We start from the raw sequence: 24,114 nt of genomic DNA, 5'->3' as shown, positions 1-24,114 counted from the left end.
CCGGATCTAGACGGAACTGTCGCTTCGTAAGTGATGATTCTTCAGCGTGCGATTTCGCCGCTAGATGCGCCGATCACCTTTACTTTATACTTCAGAGCACGTGATCCCCGCTCGTCCACACTTCAAAAAAAAAAAAAAAACACACTCTCCACGTTCACTCCACGTGTCTCTCGTTTCTTTTATCCACCCGTTTCTCCCACCTCTGACCCGAACTCAACGTGTCTTCACCCCCTTATTACTTTTTTCTTCTTCATTACACAAATTCCAACCTCCAAAACTCTCACTCTTACACACGCCTTCCCCTGCTCACAAATCTCTGAACTCACATCCAAACCCTTTCTCCTCGGCAGTTTCAACTGTTCCACAGGACTCTCAATACTTAGTTTCTCACTCTTGCCTATTAGTTAAAAAAAAAAATTACCACAACTTTCTCCCTCGTGCCACAAAGCAAACCCTCTCTTGCAATTTTCTTGTTTACTTCGTTTATTTGGCACCTCCGCAGGCTGCCGATAGACTCCAACACTAAAATACCTGTTTTGGTGTTTACAATTTCCTCGCTAAATGTCGCCAACTTGCCTAAAATTTGCCACAGTGGCCCTGTTTTCTTGACGCTAACGCCAGACTGGACAGTCACAATCCTGATTTCGTTGAAGTGCGGTTTAGATCAAAGGCGCTTCTTAATCTGGCATCCCATTTTCCTCCGCTTTAGTAACCTTTTTCACGTCATCCTGTTCCAAATGGCACTCCTTTTTTGTTCACCCTTTCTTTTAGTAATTGTTACTTCTGCTCTCCATTTAACTGCTCTTTAATAATTCACAGACATTTTGAACTTGTTATTATACCAAAAAAACCTTGAAATAATTTCTCATATTTTCTCTGCCGAACTCGAATTTATCTTCACAGAAACAAATATTTCCGCTTAATTTGTAAAAGAGTGTACTCCCTGTACACACTCTCCCCGTCCCACCTGCCAAGCACAAAAATGTACAGCGAGCCCAAGTGGAAAGAACGAAATGATTTCGTGAAAATGAAAAAAATGCAGCGCTTTTACCCTCAGGAGCCGGCGATGGATCGAAAAAAAGCCCGAATTCGACCTCGGGTGTTTTCCACCCAGTGTGGGGAGGACGACGATCCCATCAACTGTGCTACCCACGTGCCAGGGGGAGTTACCGATGTGCTGGAATCCCCGTTGTCACCTCCCCGAGTGTCTGACGTCATTTATCTGCTCCGCACTTTTTTGTTCTTCGAATTTCTGGGGGGTTGGGGGAAACAAAATAATTGCCGGGGCACCTTTGAAAGATTTATCGTCATTGCGACAAAGCGAATAAAAGGGAAACGCGATGGTTTAACCCCAAGCGAGCCCCCCCCCCCCCCATCGATTTTTAAGGAACCGACAAATACGGAAGAGAGCTTTTCTGGCGGGGAGGGGGAGGGTCTAAAAAGAATTCAGCCAGTCTCCCGCAGCAGTGCCTTTCAGCAAAAACAGGCGGTGTGCAGACGTGTGAAGTGGATGGAGTTGAAGAAGTGGTCGTGTGGAATGAGGGAGAGTTCTTTGGGTCTCTTCTGGGTTGGGGATGGCATGCCGTTCCTTTCGTGCCTATATATTTCTAACGTTTGGCGGTCGATTTCCAGAATGAAAAAAAGTCAGACTTGCATTTCAGCCCTCGAAACGCGCGAGCTCCTTAAGCTTCCTTCTTGTAATCGTAATCACCAGCCCGGAAGGTTTATTTCGCAACCGACCCACGCGGTTGGTAGCTCCAACGCAGCATTCGCATCGCACAGCCGCATCCCAGGTAAGCCGACGGAGGAGAGGTTGCAACCCCCCCCCCCTCCCACCGCGACCACACACGCGATAGAGAGGAACGCTGCCGTGCGAACATGCGGCGCGTGGGTGGCTACTTGTTTCAGAGAGCGAGCGCTTCCTGTCGCCGCTACCTTTTCCTTCGTGGGAGGGGGGGGGGGAGACCCTTCTTTTCTCGCTTCCTTTCTTAAGAGCCCTTAAGCGTGGGCGGGGGAGGACGTTGACCCGTTCGCAGAATGGAAATAGATCGGATGCAGTTCCTACGGACGGATGCTCCGAACCGATTGAGCGTGGGGGAGGGGAGGGGGGAAGTTACCTTTCCTCGGATTCGGTGGAAACAAAAAGAATCTGTTTGCGACTGCAGCTCCGTATTGTCAGATTTTTGGAGGGGGATCAGAGGGAAATGCCGTCCCTAATTCGTTGCGGTCCTCTCTGAGCAGGCGACTCACAATGGAGGCGCTACCCCAAATAAACGGATCCCTCGGTGACTTTTTATTTTATTTCATTCGCCGTCAAAGCGAGCACCTCACGTGTGCACCAGCGCTCTACCTTCCCTTCCCTTCCCTTCCTCCCGCTGTAAAAATGGAGAACTCCACGTTGTTTCCATCGCTTGTTTTTTCCGCTCGCCCGGCGTAGCTATTTTAATATTTCACGAGCGTTTGTTGGCGAGATTGCTGATCGTGTGCGATTAACGTTTCCCCGCACTGTGATTAAGAATGAAGAGCGTTTTCGTGTTTTATTCAGCTGAGAAGCTTCATATTGCGCGGGTGTTCATCCGGGGACTGGTTGGTACTCGGGGGATGGGGGTGAGAGAGATCCATTTGGCACCGCAAAAATGGCTCCGCATTCCTGCAGTGACCCGCTCCGTGTCGTGATAATAATTAGGATCCGCGTGCGCTGCAGCAACGCTGGCCGTGCGCGCATTTCTTTCTTTATTTACGATTGACGTAAAATGTACACAACGCCCAGTTAAAGCGCGTAACAGGAGCAGTAAACAAACAAATAAACAACACGCGACACTACGTTAGTTCTGTTTAGACGGGAAAAGTCCAGTTGAAGGAACATCGTTTTTGGTCCAGGAGAGATCCCGCAGCAGGAGACGCACACAAACTTAAAAAAACAAAAACGTCCCCCTCGCACGCTTCCGTGAACAGCCAACCTTTTGATCCACAGTTGGTTAATTTTGTGCGAAACTCTTTCTGCTCCACAGCCATTAGATGATATTTGTCCACGAGTTCTCTTTGGAAATAAATAAATAAGATCTTTATTGTACAGTTCACCGGTACACGCAGGTACCACGACCATACAATACCCTTCACGGCACCATGCCAGGGGTTAACAAACGGCAGAGATAATAAAGGAATTGTAAAGATTAATTATAAGCAAATTATATAAAAAAAAAAAAAAGTACTCATAGCAGATAACATTGACTTGGAAAGAAAATACAGAATAACAAAAATAACAAATTGTGATAACAAAAACTTTTCGTCAAGTCCAGTTTTCTGAGAGTCTCTTGCCCCGCCATAACGATCTGAGATCAGTTGGTAGTTCTGGAGACCACGTGCAGATCTAGGATGATCCGTCTATACTTTTTATCATCTATGATTTTAAATAAGTCAGCATCCAGGGATTGAACCAGGTGGAGCTTCTGATAAGGGAGGAACCGATCTTTCAAATGTAGTCTCGAAGGAACAGCAAGAAGCTTGGGATCTCTGTCCTGTACAGATGTCCTCAGTTAGGCAGCCACAGCTGGAACGTGACACAGAAGATCGGGAAGAGGAGGGGTAGGTTGAAACAGCGAAGATGAACGGGATTAAATCGAGAACAGTTTCCAAAGATTGAAGAGCAGAGGTCAAAACCCGGTGGTAGAACGTACTTTCTCGAAAGGTTCTCTTTTGTTTCGATCACGTGACACGAGTACGACGCAGCCTCGCGTTTGCGAAGTTGGTTTTCGAGGATCGGTTACTCGGTGGGATTCCAACTCTCCACAGATGGCGCCCGATGCAATGCACTCCGTGAGTATTGCACGAGTCCAATAAGATGCCAAAAAAAAAAAAAAAAAAAATTGTCGCGCGTCATCGCATTGAGTTTCACTCCTTAAAAAAAGACCTTCGCGATTTCGGATTTTCTAAAAAACAAATTTTCTTTTTTTTTTTTTTTAATTCAGTTGCATTCCTCCCGGCGCGGTCTTCTTTCTCTCTTCTTTACGTTACAGGTCGGGTCACCATAACAGGCGACGACGTAGTAAACTCCACGTGCACGTGCAATGGCGACACTACCTGTTTCGCAGTGTCGCCTCGATGTCGGGAGAATTTTCACGAGACTACGGCGACCCTCGGAACAACAATGACTGTAAATCACGAGGGGTTTACGCAAAGCCCCTCTAATCCCCCCCGCGTATCAGCCTCCGGTTTCGTCACGCTCGTTGTCGGTCGCCGAGGTTCACAAACCAGTTCCGCTAACCTTGAGTAGATGGCGCTGCGAAAGCAGTGCATCGACAACGGCGGGGGGGGGGGGGGAAGACGGTAGCGCGCGGTTTTTTTTTTTTTTTTTTTATGTCCGAAATGAGCGCGCTAATTTCGGACAGAAGAGTGTCGAACACACAGCACGTGCGCATTCCACCCTCTACACAAGACCGCCCCTCGTCCAGAGGGAATTTCGGCATCAAATTTGTACGCCGGTCCGACGTTTTCAGCTTCGTTTGTGGCTCGGCTGCATGTTTAGTGGCTTCTTTCGGAGGAGGGAGGGCATGCCCCTCCTTTGCTGAATGCTTGCATGATGCTCGAAGTAGAGTAGCTCGAACGAAGTGAATTTTGCTTTGATGATTGCGGCATTTAACCCCGCTATGACCTTTAACCCCATCCTTTGCTACCGCCACAAATTTCGTTATTGAATATCGCCATGAAGATTTGTGACCTTTTGTGTACTTGCAGTGGTCAGAGCCCCCTGCCGGACAAGGAAAAGACAGCAGGATTCCGCCACAAACAGTTAAGTACCCTTTCTCCTATTTTCTTATAACTTCTTCTTCTTCCCGTGTTGTTGTTGTGTGAAGTATTTTCATGTTCAAGCATCGCCCGTCACAACCGTAAATCACTTCTGACCTTTGCCCCTCGCAATAAATCTCTGTCGCTCCCACACCAAATCGTTTTCTCTTTCTGGTGCCATCCGGTCGGCTTTGCAAACAACGTAGAAGAACTCTTTGAAATGCAAAAATACAAGTCCGACGCTTCTTACATATTTCTGGACGAGGTTGGAATGTCCCGGGACGCTGATCTACCGACAGTATGCACTTGTGATGGTCGGGCGAACATTTCGCCGGGCTTTGCGAAAAACGTGGATTGGCAATATTGTAATCGCGTACATCCAGGACATTGACCACGTGCTGAAAGTACATTCACCTTTTCTGCTACGATTACAGTGGGTCACATTTCCAGATCGCCTTAGTGCCCGAGTGGGGTATAATCTGCGCTCGAATCATTTTGAGTGAACTTAGGTGGCGCTGCACGATCGTTCTCCCAGTCTTTGAGTTTAAAAGAAACCCTTTTTCTCAAAGCCCACATTTCGATGAACCCTTTAACAATTTTTTTCTACCAACTGTTGGCCGAATTACGACCTCCGCTGTGGTCTTGGGCAAGTTTTCGACATTCCTTCTAACATTTGTCCGCTAATTCGTCTATTCGTCTTTTAGCACTTGTTCATTGGGCTTTACTTAAACGAGACAGTGTATGACTTCAGAAAAGCGCTTTCTCAACTTTATTTTCTCCAAAGATTTCACTGTTTCTTGTACTCAATGTTGATCTGCGAATCGATCGTGCAGTCGCATAAAAACTTGAAGAAATGATCTCAGTTAGGCAAACCACTTTAGAAAAGTCCACAGTGTCTCAGTAACGATTCTAAATCCAACTGATCAACGAAAAGTTACCAGAAATCGAGGACTCATCTTTAGATAATGAAACAAATAAATCTTGACTAAACAAATGACGTAATAAATTGCCATTAGAGGGGATCTAAAATCCCATTTATTCAACTAATTTGAATAATTTGAACATTGGCTGCACAACCAAAGGTGCTTTTTACCCTACCCTTCCCTCACCCCTTTTGATAATTTCATTTGGTAACTCAACAAACACACACAAAAGGTATTAGAACCTTGTACTTAGTAGTGTGCATGAGGGAAGGCTTGGAAGACAGAAGATGACTTAAATTACTTGGAGAGAGAGAGAGAGGAGGTGTTACCGATGCCCACTCGGAAGAGTAATGCAATGTCCTTGGCATTGTCCGTAGAAAAGGCAGCAGAAACAGGACGTCTATGAGAAAGGGAGTGGAGAGACTTTGTACGAGATAGATCATTAACTAACTTCACTGCCCTCTTTTGAATGGAGTCTAGAAGCCTCAGAGAGGTTTTGGGGACACCGCCCCTGATTATTCCATGGTAGGACGGATTCGCGATCGGTGCAGAGTGAACCGCTGTTTGGAAGAAAAATAACACCGGGAGCGAAAGCGAAACCCAGGACGCTGAGGAAGCAACATCTGTGATGTGTTTATGAGTGATTAGAATCCAATAGAGATCATCCCTGCAAAGATTAGGACCGAACAGAGATCATGTCTGCCAAGAGTGATTAAAGCCCAATAGAGATCACGTCTGCAAAACTCAGCGTTATTGAAGAGGAACATCGGACCCATTTTTTTCTCACCATTCTTGTGAGTTGTCAGGATATCGTCGTACATTATTGCGAGGCGGTTTGACCCCCGTCCCTCTCAATCAAACTACAGTTCAAACAGATTGCACTTTGGTAAACAATAACGCCCCTGTCAATGAAATAACGTGTTTGGGTTTTATTACAAAAGTGTTTTAGTCTTACCAAAAAATACCGTATTTGGTTTAACCTCAAGCGAACCATCCTGTTAAAAGACGAAGCACGACTGATTCTCCCCAACAAACATCGGAGATCTTCATTTCCATCCACTCAGTTGCCATCAACAGTTCACCAGACTATTCCCACCAATTCTTGAATGAACACGCTTTTCGCGATGTACGTATTATCGTGGGTCGGATCAAATTGACCTTTTGTACGGCATCGCTTTCAATTGGTACTTTCAACGGATCTCCTCTATGAACCCAACTCGCTTTAAAAAGGTTCCGAATTTAACGTATCTAATTACAGGCTAAGAACGCTTTTAGATAAGATGCTCGATTCATTGATCCGAACGAACATCTCTTTCTGTATAAACACCGCGTCATCTGCATGGTTCCTTCCAGGGATCGAGCGGTGCTCACAAACGTGGGTTCATTTTGGCAGTTTCTGACTACTCACACTGATGGAGAAAACTGGGTTGTATTATTCGCACCGAGCAGTCCTGGGCATTAACCCTTTAGATCAGAACCTGTTAAGGGTCTCACTGCAATAATATGGATTAATTAATCCGGTAATCCACTAATTATTCGGTTTTACAGTATATAAGGGGTAACTTTTCTAAGAACTTTACATCCCTTACAGGTGTTCCTCTGGGATCTTCTTATTTATTTTCTTTACTCCGTTTATTCAACAAAAAGTTACGAAACTGCTTCGATCATCCCTCACACGAAGGAAAACATCTTTTGATGCGTTTGCAATTTGCCACTCATCTGAATGAAGCAAATTCTGCAGGAGGACGCTGCAATGGGACATATCTCAAGCTTATATCCTTACGCTTAGTACAATTAAAGGAAGCCACACGCTTTTGCTGCACTGGCAAAAAAAAAAAAAAAAAAAAAGAAAGCACCAATTATACGCTTCTCCCTGCTCACACAGGTAATTATCCGGTAGACCTTTCAATTTATTCAAGCTGCCAGCCTCAACTGCCTGCGAGGGCAATGTTCCAGCAATGAACGACTCGCTGGCTAAAAGGAAACTTCCTACAATCTCAACTAAACCTAAACCCCCCCCCCCCTCTCATTTGAATTTATGACCCCTAATTGTGGAATTCTTTCGAACTGGAAAATTTCTCCTTTATTCATTTTACTAATCCCTCTCAGAGCCTTGAAAATCTCAATGAGGTCACCTCTGAGGTGCCTAGTTGAAAAGCTCTCTAGCCCACATAATTGGAGTCTTTCCGCATACGGTCGTCCTTCTGCCGATATTACCATTCCATTTGCCCGTCTTTGGACCCTTTCAAAGCTCAAAATGTATTTTTTTCAGATGCGGTCTCCGTACTTGAACACAGTATTCCAAATGTGGGCTTACAATTGCCTTTATATGGTGAGATTATGACCTCCCTATATGTACAGGATAGCGTTCGATAAATCATCGATGGGACACCAAGGGCTTTCCTGGCTGCCTGTTTGCACTGTTCAAAAAACTTCATATCTGCCCGTATTATAAATCCCAGATCCCTTTCCTCCTCCACTGTTTTTAATTCAACACCACAAATCAAATCAAATTTACAAATCAAGGGTATAATTTATTTGAGGGTTCCTTTTCTCCAAGTGGAAGACCTTGAATTTAGCAGCATTAAAACATAGCTGCCACTTCTCTCACCATCTTTGAAGTCCATTGAAGGCATCCTGAAGGATCGCTGCTTGAAACTGACCATTAAGGACTTTGCCAAACACGGAAAATTTTGACATCACGTCTTCTATACCTTCGTCGATGTCATTAATGAAAATGAGAAACAACACTAGTTCAAGAACCGACCCTTGTGGGACCCCCATTGCTGCCGTTACTCAAATCTGAAGAATACCCATTAATCACAACCCTCTGCGTTCTGTTTTGCAGCCACCGAGCAATCATCTTAGAATCTTACCAGTAAACCCAACTTGTTCAAGCTTATGCAGTAAGTTCTCATGAGGGAACGATTGTTAAATGCTTTGCTAAAATCCAAATAAATTATGTCGAAATTGTTCCCTAAATCCAGCTCGTGAGTAACTGTGTCATTAGTAGTGGCATATGATGCAAGAAAGCAAGCTTATACAGAATCGGGCAACATAAAATAAAAATACACTTCCCATTTCACCCATCCATTTACTCCAAAACGTTGTTCAGTTGTTCCTTGAATTTATTTAAGCTATCAACTTTCACAACAACAGATTCCTAGGAATAACTAGGAATCTAGGCCTCACGCTTTCAAATTTATTAATGACCAGCTGGGCAATCCAAAAAACCCTAAACTCTAAGAAACAACTTAATCTTTTTCCTGGCCATACAATCATCTTTCGACACACTCAGCACAACAGAGCTGGTTAAAATTTTGAAGCATTATTTCAGAATCGAAGGTAACTTCCTTGCTATCCTCGATCAACTTCTCGTCAACAGGCAGATTTTTATTAAATATAACCACAGATTGGAGAGGACCACCGCGACCTCTGTCGGCATCCCACAAGGGGAGTCTTTCATCATGGTTTTTGCCACAGCATTAGAGGCCTTCCTTGTGAAGCACCGAAACTTCATTTCGTACACAGATGATCTTAAAATGCCGGTCACATCCGATGATCCCGTAAAATCTGAGGCAGTCATCTATGAAAATCAGATAGTACGGTTTGAACTCCAGGATTATCTAGGACCTCTGGGACTTAAACTGAATCCTCAGAAAGCAGCTCAGATGATCATCACAAAAAGGACGACTGGGAATGAAATTATGCTCACAATCAATGGGACCTCCATTAAAATGGTTCACTCCAGCACTCATTTCGGATTGAAATGGGATGACAAACTTAATTTCAAAGACTACCTCAAATGGCCAGGATAAAACGCTTGCGGCGCTCTTGGCAATCCGGCAGGAGTTGGCCGGTCTTAGGCCTCGAGAGTTCATTTGGAATACGTACGAAGGAATTTGGCACCTATACCGCTGCACGCTTTGGTTTTCTGGTCTGGGGCCCTCCTCTAGAAGAAGAACTCTTTATTGCATACAAAACTAAACTCTACTCAACTAAAGAGATTTCCTCGGGTTGAATATTGGCTCCGGGATGGCTAAACAGGGGGATGGGCTACCCTTTTACCGTCTCTAGGAGCGTGCTCTATGCAAACCTTGGCATGAAACCTTGAGAAACCATGGTGAAAGAGAGGAATCTGTACACCTTGGCACAACTTCTATGTCGCCAAATGGATTCGCCTGACATCTCGGAAGTGACGACAATCCCTCGGACTATCGAATGAATCCGGTGCAGTGCAACCCTGTCCACAATCTTCTCTGCAAAACGTGCAATCCCTTAGATCAGTGTTCCCGGCGAATACGTTCAGAATGTACAACTCCCTGGGAATTGATGCCCCATCTTTGTGCAGTCGAAGGGGTATAGAGAGGACATAGTGAGAGAACTCTATAAACATGGACAGTAATCATTATTCCGAAGGATTTCCCCGCCAAGGCTTCCCTGGATTCATCGCTTTTTTTACTATTATTATTATTATTATTATTATTATTTTATTTATTTATTTTATTATTATTTGTTTTATTTAGTATTATTATTTATTATTATATTTTTTTATTATTATTTTATTTATTATTATTTATTTTATTTTTTTGTTGTTTTTGTATTTTCAATCTGTTTTGATTTCTTGTAATTCCAATCAATGTAATCAACTAAAATTTGTGTAATGTACGCCCTTCTAGCCGGACCAGGCTGTTCCGGGGGTGTCCACTGATGTGGAAATAAAATGTTCTTAACAAATGGAAGTTTGTTCCAGCAATCAACCACCCGCTGACCAAAGGCAAATTTCCGCACATCTGTTTTGCAAATGTCTCTCCTCAATTCGAAAATTTGAATTTATTCCCCTTCAATTGCATAATTTGATCAAGAGGAAGAATCCCATCAACATTGAGCCTGCTCAAACCATTCAAATCTGTATACACCTCAATGAGATTATCTCGCAGGTGCCCATTCTCCAGGCCCTGCGATTTGCAGAATTGAAACCTTTCTTGGTAAGAGCACCCCTTTGTCCCCTCACCAATCTCGTTGCTATTCTCTGTACTCGTCCCAGCAGCTGTACAACCTTCCTAAAATGAGGCCTCCAGGCCTGTACGCAATGCTGAAGGTGTGTACTCGCCATTACGTTATACAAAGGGATAATCACCTACTTCTCCATGCTAGCAAAATGTCATTGACAAAACACCATCAGCTGTTTGCATTGCTAATAGACCACATCTGACTGGATAATTACCCCCAGGTCTTTTTTATTCTCAACTTCCCTGAGTGTAGTACCACACAGTTGGTACATTTGTCTGGGGCTACTGCTACCCATACCTTACGCAATTTTTTTTTATTTGTCAAACTTCAGTTGGCAACTCTCAGCCCATCTGTCCAACTTTTCTTGATCCAGTTGGAGTAGCATACTGTTTTCACCAACATCGAGCCATGATGATGACGAGGTTGAAGAAATGTACATCGAAATTGAGAGTCTTCTAGATGAGCAGAAAACCCACTACACTATCATTATGGGGGACTTCAATGCTAAGGTTGGAAAAAGACGAAACAGCGCAGAAATATAGGAAATATTGGAATTGGTGAAAGAAATAAAAGAGGTGAAAGACTTGTGGAATTTGCAGAATCTCAAGGACTGTCAGTAATGAACACTATTTTCAAGAAAAGGGTGAACAGAAAGTGGACATGGAAGAGTCCAAATGGATTAACAACTAATGAAATCGACTTCATCTTCACTAACAGAAGATATATTGTGAATGATGTTACTGTCCTGAATAAGGTAAATGTTGGAAGTGATCACAGAATGGTAAGATGTACACTTGATATAGATGTAGGAAAGGAAAGGAAAGGAAAAAACTGACTCGAGTAAATACAAAGGTCTTTGAGATAACAGAAGAGGAGAAAAAGCAGTATGTACTGGAACTTAAGAACAAGTTTGAGCTTCTGCAGACTGCTGAGGACCAAGATATCGACGAGTAATATTACAACTTTCTGAAAGTGATAAAGCCCAAGAAACCTATAGGGAAACAGAAATCCAAAGAAGAAAAAATTAGTCAAGAAACACTTGTCATGATGAACCGAAGGCGACAAATGAAGAGCAAGAAAAACACTGACAGGGAGAAAATTGAGTATACTGAGTTATGCAAAGCGATTAGAAAGAGACTCAGAGAGGACATAAAAAGATTTAACACAAGAAAAGTAGAACAAGCATTAAGGGAAAACAAAGGATTTAAATCAGCAGCCATGAGCAGTAATACAGAAAGACAAATGATACTGAAACTGAAGAATAGCGATGGTGTACTTATAAACAGCAGAGAAGGCATAATTCAAATAGCAGAAGACTACTATAGAGAATTATATACAAGGAGCAGGGGAGTGATGCCAGCAGTGGGGAAGATGGATTGCAAAGTAGCAACACATACGACATACCAGATATTCTTCCTGATGAGGTAGAACATGCATTGAAGAAAATGAAGAATCGGAAAGCCCCGAGAGAAGATGAAGTTACTGTAGAGTTGTTAAAATTGGGAGGAAGAGACATCAATTCTTCAAGCCTTCGAAACTAAATCTGAATTAGCTATAGTGTACGTTGACATTGAAGCTGCTTTTGACAGCCTAGACGTCACAGCCCTTCTCAGACTCCTGCAATTCTTCTTCAGGATTAATGGAGACCGACTAGCTTTCCTCACCGCCTTATTGAAGGATACAAGTGTCCACCTCACTTTGAAGAAAACCCACTTTACAAGAAAAATTAATGCAGGAGTCCCACAAGGTGGTGTCCTGTGTGGCCTTCTCTTCTCAGCGATTCTGATTCCTTTCATGAGTCATCGTGATGATGCTCTAATATATGCCGACGATATAAAGTTTCTTACCTTAATCCCACCGTCTGCAAACCCAATGGAAATTACGTCTTCCATCACAGAGAACTTGACCACTCTTTCAACTTACTTGAAGATGTTTGGATTAAACCTTAACCCGTCAAAATCTGCAATAATGACTTACTCATTGAAACAGCAACCAACAATAATTCAACCTTCACTTTTAGGTACTCTAATTCCAGTGGTTACCTGCCATAAAGATCTCGGGGTCTATTTTGATCCGAAGCTGAAATTTAATGATCACACAGAATACCTCCGGAAGCGTTTTAACACCCTACGCGCTGGAAAGCGAAACAACACTTACTTCATTCCAACGATGCCGCAACCACTACCAGATATCTTCAAGCCACTGTTTATCCGGCTATTTTATTTATACTCTGCTGAAATTTGGGCATCTGCGTCGCCTTCACTTCAAAAACCGGTGTTCTCGTGTAAATAGTGGACCTTGAAATGGGCTACAAATAAACATCGCCGACCCCCTCAATTGAGAACAACTGACATGGCTGAGCAGCTAAATGTACCCAGGATCCCGAGGTTAATTGACAGCAGGCGTATAATGACCTCAGTAAAAATGTACATAGGAGTAATAACGCCCCAAAAATCTGGGATTTCTATCAGTGGCACAATCCTACGCCATCCTTGAGGTCAGAGCCCACACTAATCCTCAAATACAACCGGTTGAAACTGTGTAGTCGGTTCCTACCTGCCCAGGCACTCCCCAAAATTCAGGCACTGCTCCGTCTTGGAGTCGACCTTCAGAAATTGGCTACCGACTACAAATACCGTCAGATGCTCCTCGAGTGGATTCCATCTGTGGAACTGGGATAATTTCCTCCATATGACGTTTAGTCCTCATTTTTCATTATTATAATTTACATGTTTGTAACTCATAATTTCCATGTATCGGTAATTTTTTCCTTTTTGCCAATTAATTCCATTTATAATGTAAAACTCCTGGCCATGTCGCCTTGTTGAGTATTATTGTCTCTAGTACATGTCCTGTACTTATTAGCAATAAAGAATTTTTTTATTTATAACACAAAAACTGCCAAGGCTCTTCGCAAAGTGCATTAGAAAAGGTGTGATGCCTAAGCAGTGGAATAATGCAATCAAATCAGAAATTGGAAATTATAGACCAATTAGCTTGTTATCCCACATCTACAGGTTGTTCACAAGGGTCATTACTAACAGATTAGAAAGAATACTTGATGAGAATCAACCGAAAGAGCAAGCTGGGTTTAGGACAGGATTCTCAACTATGGATCACCTTCACGTAATATCACAGCTAAAAAGAGAGAAAGCAAATGAACATAAAACACCATTATGCTTGACATTTAGTAGTAGTAGTAGTGGAATGTGATGCAAGAAAGCAGTGTATGAGCTTATGCAGCATCAGACAAAAAAAAAAAAAAAAAAAAATCACACCATTCTCTCCAAATGCCTGTCCAGTTCCTCCTTAAATTTATTTAACCTATCAACTTCCACAACGACAGATGGAAGTTTGTTCCAGCAATTAACCATCCGCTGGCAAAAGGCAAATTTGTGGATTATAAAAAGGCATTTGACTCCATACAGCATAAGGCAATGTTTCGGGCACTGGAAAGACAAGGCATAGATACCCCATATATTATGATTTTGAAGAAAATATACGAGAGTGCTACCTCCTTTATTAGACTAGACAAAGAGAGTAGCAAATTTAAAATCGACAAAGATGTTCGACAAGGAGACACAATATCTCCGAAGCTGTTTACTGCTGCCCTTGAGGAAGCTTTCAGAAGATTAGACTGGTCGCAGAAAGGAGTCAATGTGAACGGAGAGTACCTAAACCATTTACGATTTGCAGATGACATTGTGGTCATAAGCCACGATCCCAAAGAATTAGAGGAAAATCTTAATCAGTTATGCACTATTATTAAGAATTTTGGACTAAAGATGAATATGGCTAAAACAAAAGTAATGATGAACAAGTATGCCACAGAAAGGGAAATAATGATTGAAGGAGCAGTAATTGAAAAGGTGGAGTCATATACTTATCTGGGACACGTTATTAGCTGTAATAATGATAAATGGCTGGAAGTCAAGAGAAGAATAAATTTTGGATGGATAGCATTCAGGAAATATAGTCATATACTGAAGAGCAATATCCCAGTTTGTCTGAAACGTAAAATAATGAACCAATGTATACTCCCCACCATGACTTATGGAAGTGAAACTTGGGCACTCACCAAAAGAATGGAAGAGAAGCTGAGAACTACACAGCGAAGAATGGAATAAATTATATTGGGAATCAGACTGTTAGATAAGAAGAGAAACACATGGATTAGGCAGCAAACTCAAGTAAAGGATATTCTTATCAAAACTAAAGAACTAAAATGGTCTTGGGCAGGACACATAGCTCGAAGACATGATGACAGATGGACTAAGAAAATAACAGAATGGTACACAAGAGGTGCTAGAGGAAAATCTGGAAGACAAAGGGGGAGATGAATAGACGAAATTCATGAATTTGTGGGTAGTAAATTGATGACTAGTGCTCAAAACAGAAGGAACTGGAAAGTTGCTAGAGAGGCCTTCATCCTGCAGTGGATCGAAAATGACTGATAATGATGATGATGATGATGACTGTTTTTACTATCATTAACAATCCTACCAACCTTTGTATTCATCTGGAAACTTGGACATTAAGCCTGATATACCGTCATCAATATCTTTGTTAAATATACAAAACAACAATGGGCCCAGCACGAAACCCTGCGGTCTCCACTAATAACATTAGTCCAAGTAGAGCAGTGTCCATTTATTACCACTGTCTTCTCCAACTCAACCATCCCTTTGTCCATAGCAGCAATTTGCCTCCAATGCCACACTGCTCCAATTTCTGCAGCAGTCTTCCATGTGCAACAGTATCAAAAGCCTTTCCAAAATCCAAATATATGATATAAAAGTTATTCTCTGCGTCCAGTTGCTTTGTGACCACATCACAATATCCAACCAAATTGATCAGACAAGATTTCCCTTTAACAAAACCATGCTGTGTCTGAATTATAATTGAAGTCTTGTCTAGTGATCTTGCAGCGCTTTTTTAACCAGTGCCTCCATTATTTTCCTCGGAACAGAAGTTAAAGTAACCTTTAATCCCCCTTGATTCCTCTTTGTGAATTGGAGACACATTTGCACATGTGCCTGTCCATAGGGATTTCCTCTGAATCCAGAGATACTTTGTAATTATAGCTAAGGTCTACTAAGTTAGTTAACATGATTCTTCGTTAACAAAGCCACGTTGGGTGTTATTGAAGAGTGCAATTCAGGGGTATTTATCTATCTAAATGACGCTGGATTGCACTCTTAATACCATTGAAGTCAGACTAATTGATCTGGAGTTACCAACTTCACTGTTAGAACCGCTTCAGTGTTAGAACCTTGGCACTTCTCCAATCCAAAGGAATCTCCGCTGAGTCGAAAGGTGCGCGCATAATTATTTAATTAAATAATTCATTTGGACCACGTACTCAGTGACTGAATTTATCAGGATGCGATAAGATGCATCTGACAATTAAAAAAAGGACACGAAAATGGTAGCGAAATTACCACTGACCACACGAAATATAGCGAATTTGTGATGACGCATATTTTGTCAAAATGACATTCGGCTTGACATCTGTTTAGTGCAATGAGCTTTCTTTCACACCCATAATTTAAAACCATCGCTATAAAAGTAGAAGAGTAAGCCGTACAACATCATTGCGGAATATATTCCGCTCCTGGACTGGAAGCACTTTTTTCTTTTATTATTATAGGAATGGCTCGTGACTTAACAGCCACCCACGATAATTGTCACTAGGGGATGTTCACGTATATGAGAGATGAAAAAATTCCCCTCAAGGCACGAATGCTGGACTTGGAAGGTTTTTGCAACAAACTTGACATCATCCAATAAACTTGCGCGGTGCCAATTACCTCAGAGACACTGATTCAGCTAGAAGGATCGGTGCTCTCAAATATTCGAGCCTTTTTGATACTTTAGTAAACGCTGTCTCAGTGGTTCAGTACGTTCCTTCGCGCTTTCCCTCAAAACTGCAGGGTATTTAGCTTCAACTCCAGGAGCCTTACTTACCTTTATGTTGAGAAGCTTTCCTAATAAACGGCCATCTGTAATTAGGACATCACTAATTTCACGAGCGGCTGATCCTCATTCGCCTTTGGTCGGAAAAGACAAGCGCAAAAAGAACCTGTTCAGTTCATCCGCAACATCAGCTGGGTCGTTGTCAAAGACCCAGTGCACAACAGTCCTATCTTCGTTCTATTGACATACGTAAAAATATATTTAGGCTCGCTAACCTAAAGACACTTTGGTCTGTAATCCGGGCAGGCCGTCCCGTGTGGAACTGGAATTCAACCCAGAATTTTCCACCGGATTCAATTCAGTTTTGCAGAAAACGCGGCAAAACGTACAATGGGGTGCTGTAAAATGCACGTTCCCGCTTCGAGTGTAGGGGGGGGGGGTGAATGGAGGGCCCTTCAGTGCCACAAGTATATACTCTCTCTCTTTTGATTTCATATTTTTGTTATTTCATGCTCTCAGATTCACTGTTAACGTTTCTTACCAGTTTTTGTTGTTAATAAAATTTAAAAAAAAAATAAAAAATGAATTTCCGAACAGAGTATCCCCGTGACCTTTTCATTCTCGTTAATCGACTTTTGCGAATTGTTCCCCACTCTGACACTTCGAAACCGTTTCCCGAAGATAATTTCCCCTGACAAAGAAGTGATCGTGGGTTTTAATTCCGAGGGATTTTGTGAACCCTCCTCTGGGTCATCGCAGCTCGGATTCGGAACGATTCGCGTGTTCTGTTCTCGTGCAAGGTGCGGGGTTTTCTGGGAGACGATCCTTCGCGCAACCCCGGATCGATTCCGCTACTTCTGCCTCGTGCTTGGTGACGTCACGATTGTTAACCCGAACCGGCTTTTTCCGGTGGAACGAATGAGAAAAGAAGAAAAAGTTATTTTCGGAGTTGCATCCCCGTAACGGGAGTGCAGAGAGAGAGAGACCGAGCAGCATCTGCGAGGAGCCGACGTGTGAGCCGAGTGTGGCAGCGCGACCACCCTAGTAACAGATCGTCGACGTCACTTCCACTTTTCCCGCCGCGTACCCAGCGTTCTCGCCAGACGGCGCTGGAATCCTCACGTGCGTCTTCCGAGGGTTTGCGAGCGCCGCTCCGATTAAGGCGGGAGTGCGCGTTTGCCGAGATGTTATTGATCGTCACTGCGAAAGCGGAGATGACCCCCGTATTGTGTGGGAGGATGTGCCCTCGTCACGAGGCGTGAGGATGTCGTTTCTGAGCACGGAACATCTCGTTACTTTCGTCCGCAACTTCCGCACCTCTCGTGACTCGAAAACTCTCCGTTTCCACGGCAGTGCGGCGTCCGATAATTCGACAGTCATCGCAGCAAAAGCCAAACGCACGTGCCACCACTTCTCGGATGCACAGGTGCCGCAGTTCTTCTCGAAATAAGTGTCGCACGGAGTCGTTTTGACGATCGGCGGGAGGTCATGTCACTGCTCAATCCTTGACGCGTCTTCGAAGGTGCTCGACCGAAGCTCGTGAGTGGAATTTTGTGCGCGAATCTGCGTCTGAGAGACGCACGCTGTTAATACGGCAGAGGAACTGTGAACCAAGATGGAGGAGGACTCGATGATGCGCAGGAACTTCAGCATGAGTGCCCTGCGGATTAAGAAGCAGCGGATGACCTTTTGGGATCGGCTGATGAGTGCGGACTCGAGGCGAGAGCTCGCTGGGTAAGATCTTTTTGTTTTTTTTTCGCTCACCCTGCCTAGCCTGGCCGGAACCCCCAATCATTAATTTATTTTTTGGTTCCCGCATAAACTCCCATTTGAAACTCTCCCAGTTTTGTTCTTTTTTTTTTTTTTTTTTTGCTTTCTTGTTTGCGATCATTTTTCACCCGCATTACGAATTCCCCCACTCACGACACCAATCAATGCCAACCCTTCCCCGTGAACATTCCGCCCCCACTCCCCGGGAATGTCGAGAGAATCCGGGCGCCTCCATAGTCGGAATGGTTTTCGTAACAGCAGCACAAAAAGGACACGAGAATGAGGGGCACCCTTTAGATTCGCGCATTCACGCGACCAATTAATTAATTGATCGCGTGAGCTTGCGTCGAGCCAAATATGGTCATTACGGTGTTGCCCTTGTCCACCTCCCCCCCATCCATTTCCCCTTTCGACACCCTCCCCCGGCTGCAGCTGCGCAGTGTGGGAGGTTTGTTTCTCAAAATCGGAAAAAAAAACAAGCAGCCCCTTATCGGCCCATTTTGAAGGTTGCGACGTCTTAAAGAGATAGACGTCAGCTTTCGAAGGTCTCGGGGGTGTTGCAACGGAGCGGATTAATAAACTGCGAAAAAAGAACATTTCAATCGACTTCCGGTACTGCGGAATCTCCCCTTCTAAAGAGCGATCTGTGGAGTCACGTGGGTAAGTGCGGGGAGTATGGCGTCATGAAACATTTTGGGGTCAAGAATCGCGGTGTTCTCCCTGTTGTCCCCCCCCCCCCTTTACGAGTTGAAAAAAATTGAACTTTGTTCGTCGGGCAAACGAAACGGAGGTGGATTCCATTCGAGGCCGATGCGACTTAACCCCGACGTCAAAGGTCGAACAACGAATTGCGGACGACGCAAAATGGTGCTTCAGGCGTTCCTCTCGGCAAACGCCGAAAGTGGAGCGATTGAGGGGTTGCGTAACATCCGATTGCAACACGACCCTTCGCTGCACGGAAGCAAAACACCGCGAGTGCGTCGCGATAGGCGCAGAATTTGGGCTAATTAGTGTCACGTGCTGCGCCATAAACCGTCTTCATAGACGGCTCCGACAGCCATAAAATCGACTGAAAAGTTTAATCAGAGCGACAGAACGACGTTTGTTAATGTTTGTTTTTAATCAAACAAACCCTCCTGGCACTTTGCCGTCCCGGGGTGGTTTCCTTATGGAAATCAACAGATAATAAAAAAAAATAATAATCGCGAATGACCCTGCAAGGTGGCCTCAGACAAGAACGCTTTGCAGGTTGTCCTGTATGCACATTTTTTTTTCTTTTAAATATTATAATTTGTATAATATTTCCCCCACCAACCTTTGCGCACCCCTAAATCAGGCACAGTTTGTAACGTGAAATGAGTTTAAAAATAAATTAAAAAAAAAAAAAAAAGTATTTCTCGACGTTTTGTGACCTTGGCCTGCAACCTCGTGGCTGCCGAGAGATGTTCGACATCGAAATGCTAATCACGCGCAACAGAATGAGACACGTTTTATTACGGATTCGTCGTCTGGGCTGCCAGTCCCGGGCACAGAACAACCGCATTTCTCGCGTGCATCGCCCATTCGCGTGTCCTTGCGAGTGTTGCTGCTGCTGCTCGTGATTGCGAAACCATCCCACACGGATTCTCTCGAGATTCCCGGGGGGGTAGGGGGACTGCTCACGGGGCTGACAATGAAGGGAAATCAAAGGGGCGAATGAATGAAGAGGCGTTTGCAGATGAAAGGGCCATCGTCTGCCTTCTGTACTTTGCGATGCCAGCCCGGGACGAACTGCAACTAGACGACGCGCGTAGCAGCCAACCCCCTTCCCCCTTAAACCACTGCCCCGAAATTCCTGCGTGTCTGAAGAGGGCCATCTGGAACGCTTTCTCGCCTGGCGGAATGCCTGAGTTCAGCGCGGTCATCTTTATCTCGCGCCATGCGCAGCCGGAGAGGAAGGATGGGAAGGGAGGACGCTGCTCGATAGTGAACTTTTTTAACCTTCCCACGTTCAGCGTTGGAAGGAATATGTTTGATTGCCTCCCTCTACATTCGATATTTCGGGGCAAAATAGACGCTCCATTGCTGTCCTCGTGTATTAACTGCAATTGTCCCCCCAGCCCCTTGAGGGAACATGAATTATTTCACATCTCCAAATTTAGGACAAATCGTCTTAAATTTGAATTTCTCAACAGAATATAGATGCTTTCTTAAATGATATTTTTATTAATAAAACTAGTGTTAAAAATGAATATCACAAACTGTTGTTTTAGCCCATTCTTCTTTTCTATTTAATTCTTTGTATTTAAACTGTACTGAAGTTTATTTTCTTTTACTTTTATATTTATGTCATGTTATTTCAAACTGTTTTTCACAAATGTAAGGCTTTTTGCTGTTTTTTGTGATTAATGAAAAAAAATAAAACCGAACGACAGCTTGCTCTCCGGTAAACCCCCGTTGGTTTCGTTATTCACCACATTTTTGGGCGGAGAAGTCGATGGGGAAAACGGCGGAAAGAAAAAAAACAAACAAAAAAAAAATCAGATTTTTTGAAACTTTGTTATTTCACACGTGGCGCTCTTTTTCTGGAAATAATTTCCCCAACAGGTAGGGTGGACGATGGGGGTTTCAAGAGCATCAGCGACAAAGAAGTACGCCACCGTCTCCTGAGACCGACTAACTCGGCTACGGTGTGAAACGGGCCAGTTGAAATTCCGCCGTCATCACGCGCATTTCAACTCGTAAGTGTTTAAAGGACGCCGATGACCTCGAGCTGCACGAAGTGGTGTGTCTGAAAGCATCCTCGTGTCAATTGCAACTCGCTTCAACCTTCGTACGAATGCAATCGTCAAATACGCTGTTGGATTCGTTAAGTGGCATTTGCGCGACTTGGAGGGCAAAGGTTTTGACCTCGCAATCATTTCTTTTTTGGACGTTTCAACGAAATGATTGTGCGCGAAAAATGAACAGGGTTGGACATGTGTTTTTGTAAAGGGCGGCTCCTAGAACATCTGTTCAACTCCGCCTCGTATCTCTGTGAAGAACAGTATCACTACCAGTGGGCCAGATATGTGTGTGACGTACGTTTGTGTGTGTTCTGTTGTTATATTCTGGCCGCTTGGATACCCAGAAGCATCAGTCGCCTGAACAGATGATTCTGGGTACTCGTCCACACCACGGGAAGGTGGGCCAGTCCCAATGGATCACGTACTGTCTCCATACGAGACTTTGAACCACCTGATGTTGCCAAAAGGTGGGCCAGATTTCTCTGGGGGCCCACTTCAGTGAGAAAAAAATGATAATAATAAAATAAAATAATAAATAAAAAGTAAATAAAAGTGAAGAGGGTTGTAATGAAGAGGGGGTGGGAAGCGTTCCTACCACTTCATCACAACAGCAGCGTTGACGCGATCGGCCGCTGACATTTTACCACTACGCCGAGCGGGGACATCGAGGACATAAAAAAAAAAACAATCGATCACATTTCATTCGTTAACTCGGGCTTTTCTACCACTCTACAAGAAGAAGGTTTATGTGCCACAATCGATCACTTGCGCCACGAATATTCCAGGGTGCCACACCCCCAAAAGTCACCCATTAAACATTTGCAATAAGTGATTAAACGAAGACATCCATCCCAACTCAGCGGACTTTTCCCCATTCACAAAAAAGGACGAAGAATGGACCGAGCCACCAACCGCTAACACTTTTAATAAAAATCCTGAACACCACCACTGTCCATCGTGAACTTGCTCCGTACTTTCAATCCATATTGTCAACTGCACCCACTTCACGGATTTCGTCACGGTGGGTCACTTTTAACTAATTATTATTATTTGCCTTTAGCCAGGTGGAGGTTAATTGCTGGAACAAACTTCCATCTGTCGTTGTGGAAGTTGATAGCTTAAATAAATTTAAGGAAGGATTGGACAAACATTTAGAGGGAATTTTGTTGTCTACCTTTTTTTTTTTTTTTTTTGGAGGATGCTCCATAAGCTCATACACTTGCTTTCTTGCATCACATGCCACTACTACTACTAGCTTTAAGCATTTATACGCAAGAAGATTAAGTTTGCAATGTGAATTCAGTTACAATCTGTTAAAAAGACAGCCAAAGTGTTCGAATGCAGGAGTTCCTGAATGGATGCGTCCATAGATGGCAAGCGATGGATGATAGGTGGAGTGACACCACCGTGGTAGCAACTACTGTAGCCAAAGGCTTCGATGCAAAAGATATTCTTCCTCCGTTTGTTGTCATCCAAGAGTTCGTTGGGGTGGTCAATTTGCAGCAATGTTCAATAATATTTGCTGGGAACACGTCTCTGAGGCAAGCGAGCTTGGTAAGAAGAATCCACCTGTAACGTCCACTACGTTGCTCTCTACGATGGATACTTTTTGATGCTTTTCCACTAATGTCGCTTAGCAGTACATCGCTACGGAATTGGACAGGCGGAAGCGGGTGAACGTGCTTTACACACATTGTTTCGACGCCTTTAATCGCGATATGTTTCTAAAATAATTGCGGCTTTATTGCACCGCCCCTTAACTGGTCATCCGGTGATATCGAATGGGTCTTCCATCATTTTGCCAACTCACCACAGCCGAGCGTGTTCAAAGATTTCTGTCCATTAAAATGCGGTCCAAAAGATATTTTTATGTCGTCTGCGTAAGAGAGCAACGTTCCCAAAAATCCGATTAATGCCAGATCGTCGACGTGTAACAGTAGGGGTCCCGATGATGATCCCCGAGGCGTGCCCCTTAGAAATGTAACCGAGAAATATTCCACTAAAAGAAATACGAACAAAAGCAACTTTAAGATGAGATTAGGAGCGGTTACGGAATCCCCGAGATAAATACACTCCGCTGCCACACGCCACAAGGAAAACCTCGCGCAGGGACAATAACCGAGGACGAGCGAATTAGCGGTGCACGGCGGACTGTTTGAAATCAGCGATGGCGTCTGTTCGGCCCCTTTCGCTTTCTCTCGAGATTTTTCTCTCGCCAGGTGGCGGCACTGAGTCTTCCTGGCACGCTGTAGACCGGATTAATTAGACGAATTAAAAAGAGATTAGTCTGCGCAGCCACCCCACTGCGGCGGAAGGGTGGCTTACAACGGAGTCATCAGGTGGGGCAGAGCTGCCATCAATTAAGGACCGGATCGCAGGAAGGCGGTCTGCGTTTTAGTAGCTCCGAAGTGGCTTTTATTTTTAGAGGGAGTTAACGACTCCTCCCGCTGCGATGCTCGGAATAAGTTTATTGATCGGCGGGGTGGAGGATGAAGCCGTAATAGCAGCGGCAGTTATTTTTACGAATCGCACCGAACTGATCACAGGTGCGTGGCTCGGTGGGGTGCCCGAATTTACAGTTTCGCCCCCGAATCTAGAAACTGCTCGCACGAAACCTTTTCTTAAGATAACGATTGCGCCGAACAATTTTCTTACAAATTAAAGTTTTACATTTCGCGCAACTGTACACGCGTTTGTGGAGATTAATTCGAACCGTGGGTCTACGCAAGCGACAGGGTCAACTGACAGAAGAAATCATCACTTCTGATGCAGGGTCCACATTTTACCACCGTCCCAATCAGGCCTTACTTCTCAAGATGCGCGGAGGCCCTCAAACCTTTGCCCTCAGTCGAGATTGTAAGAAAAACTACAAAAACAGAATGGAAGTAGATGTGTGAGGATTACGAGTGAAACAATGGCTCGCACTCCCCCCCCCCCCCCCC

The 24,114-nt window shown here is 44.0% G+C and overlaps 1 protein-coding gene across 7 annotated transcripts in view; it reads left to right on the top strand.

The window, feature by feature from the left end:
- Positions 1-24,114, top strand: part of dnc (phosphodiesterase dunce) — a 546,492-nt gene that overhangs the window by 483,380 nt on the left and 38,998 nt on the right. For 5 of the 7 annotated variants that reach the window (XM_090374492.1, XM_090374494.1, XM_090374496.1 and 2 more), the window contains exon 3: positions 4,735-4,788. The exons of 1 other annotated variant lie outside the window; for it this stretch is intronic. In XM_090374492.1, coding sequence (XP_090230618.1) covers positions 4,735-4,788 — 54 coding nt within the window. Of the gene's footprint in view, positions 1-4,734; positions 4,789-17,775; positions 18,372-24,114 lie in introns of those variants that run through there. One more of the 7 variants, XM_090374497.1, reaches the window with a different exon arrangement.

Source organism: Mastigoproctus giganteus, chromosome 5 (assembly GCF_048544385.1).
Source record: "Mastigoproctus giganteus isolate SK-2022 chromosome 5, ASM4854438v1, whole genome shotgun sequence".
Classification (NCBI taxonomy): domain Eukaryota; kingdom Metazoa; phylum Arthropoda; class Arachnida; order Uropygi; family Thelyphonidae; genus Mastigoproctus; species Mastigoproctus giganteus.
This window is presented reverse-complemented; position numbering and strand designations above follow the sequence as displayed.